General features: G+C 56.2%; 1 protein-coding gene across 1 annotated transcript; it reads left to right on the top strand.

The window, feature by feature from the left end:
* Positions 1 to 224: 224 nt before the first annotated feature.
* Positions 225 to 953, top strand: FTMT (ferritin mitochondrial; the record flags this gene model as incomplete). The annotated part of the gene is made up of 1 exon (XM_079789905.1): positions 225 to 953. One exon carries the CDS (start codon positions 225 to 227, stop codon positions 951 to 953), a length of 729 nt encoding a protein of 242 aa, XP_079646031.1.
* Between the last annotated feature and the right edge of the window lie 233 nt (positions 954 to 1,186).

The following is a 1,186-nucleotide window of genomic DNA, read 5'->3' as shown; positions in this document are numbered from 1 at the left end:
CGCCTACGATAGAGGGAACAGATCAATGGAACTGTGTCATTGTCATCTGTGCCCACACGCGCGACAGGCGCTTGCCACCTCCGCCACCCGCGTGGAACTCCTCGGCGCCACTGGAAGAAAGGGGGGCGTGTGACGCAGCCGCAGTCGCCTAGGGCCCAGTTCTGATGCACACCTGACGCCCCAGGGGCCTGACCATGCTTCTCCACTTCTGAAGAGAAGAGGCCATGCTGCCCTGTGTCTTGTTCCTTTCCAAGCATATCAGCACTTCGCTGGTGTCCCTGCGCAGCGCGCGCCTTGGCTTCGCTCTCCCGCGGCGCTGGGCCACCAGGAGCCCCTGGGTTCCGCGGCCCGCCGCTCCCCTCCGACCCCGGGCAGCAGCCGCCTCCTCCAGGACTCTCTCCGGGTCCCCCTCCGCCCCCTCCCGGGTGCGCCAGAACTTCCACCCGGACTCTGAGGCCGCCATCAATCGCCAGATCAACCTCGAGCTCTATGCGTCCTACGTGTATTTGTCCATGGCCTACTACTTCTCCAGGGACGACGTGGCCTTGAACAACTTCGCTGGGTATTTCCTTCGCTTGTCCCGGGAGGAGACCCAGCACGCAGAGATGCTGATGAGGCTGCAGAACCAGCGGGGAGGCAGGATCAACCTGCAGGACATCAAGAAACCGGACAGGGACGACTGGAAGAGCGGGCTGAACGCCATGGAGTGTGCTCTGCTCTTGGAGAAGAATGTGAACCAGTCGTTGCTGGAATTGCACTCTCTGGCCTCAGATAAAGGTGACCCCCATTTGTGCGACTTCCTGGAAGCTCACTATCTAAATGATCAGGTGAAGTCTATCAAAGAACTAGGTGACCACGTGCACACCTTGATTACGATGGGGGCCCCAGATTGTGGCCTGGCAGAGTACCTTTTTGACAAACATACCCTTGGAAATGAAAACAATCAGGACTAAGCCACAGGCTGCCTTCCCCACCACCCAGGGTGTGCCAGGACCCAGAATCAACTCTTTCCTGCTTTCTTGCCCTTAAAAGGCACTTCCACCTTTATATTCCTATAATAAAGTGATTTGCAGAGAAAATGAAGTTAGCCCATATTAACAAGGCTTTTTGACCAGCAATTTTCCCAGCCAGAAAGGAAGCCCAGGGTACTATGGTATAAAAAAGTGACTAAAAGTAGGTGTAAAAA

Source organism: Cnephaeus nilssonii, assembly GCF_951640355.1.
Source record: "Cnephaeus nilssonii genome assembly, chromosome: 2".
Taxonomy (NCBI): domain Eukaryota; kingdom Metazoa; phylum Chordata; class Mammalia; order Chiroptera; family Vespertilionidae; genus Cnephaeus; species Cnephaeus nilssonii.
This window is presented reverse-complemented; position numbering and strand designations above follow the sequence as displayed.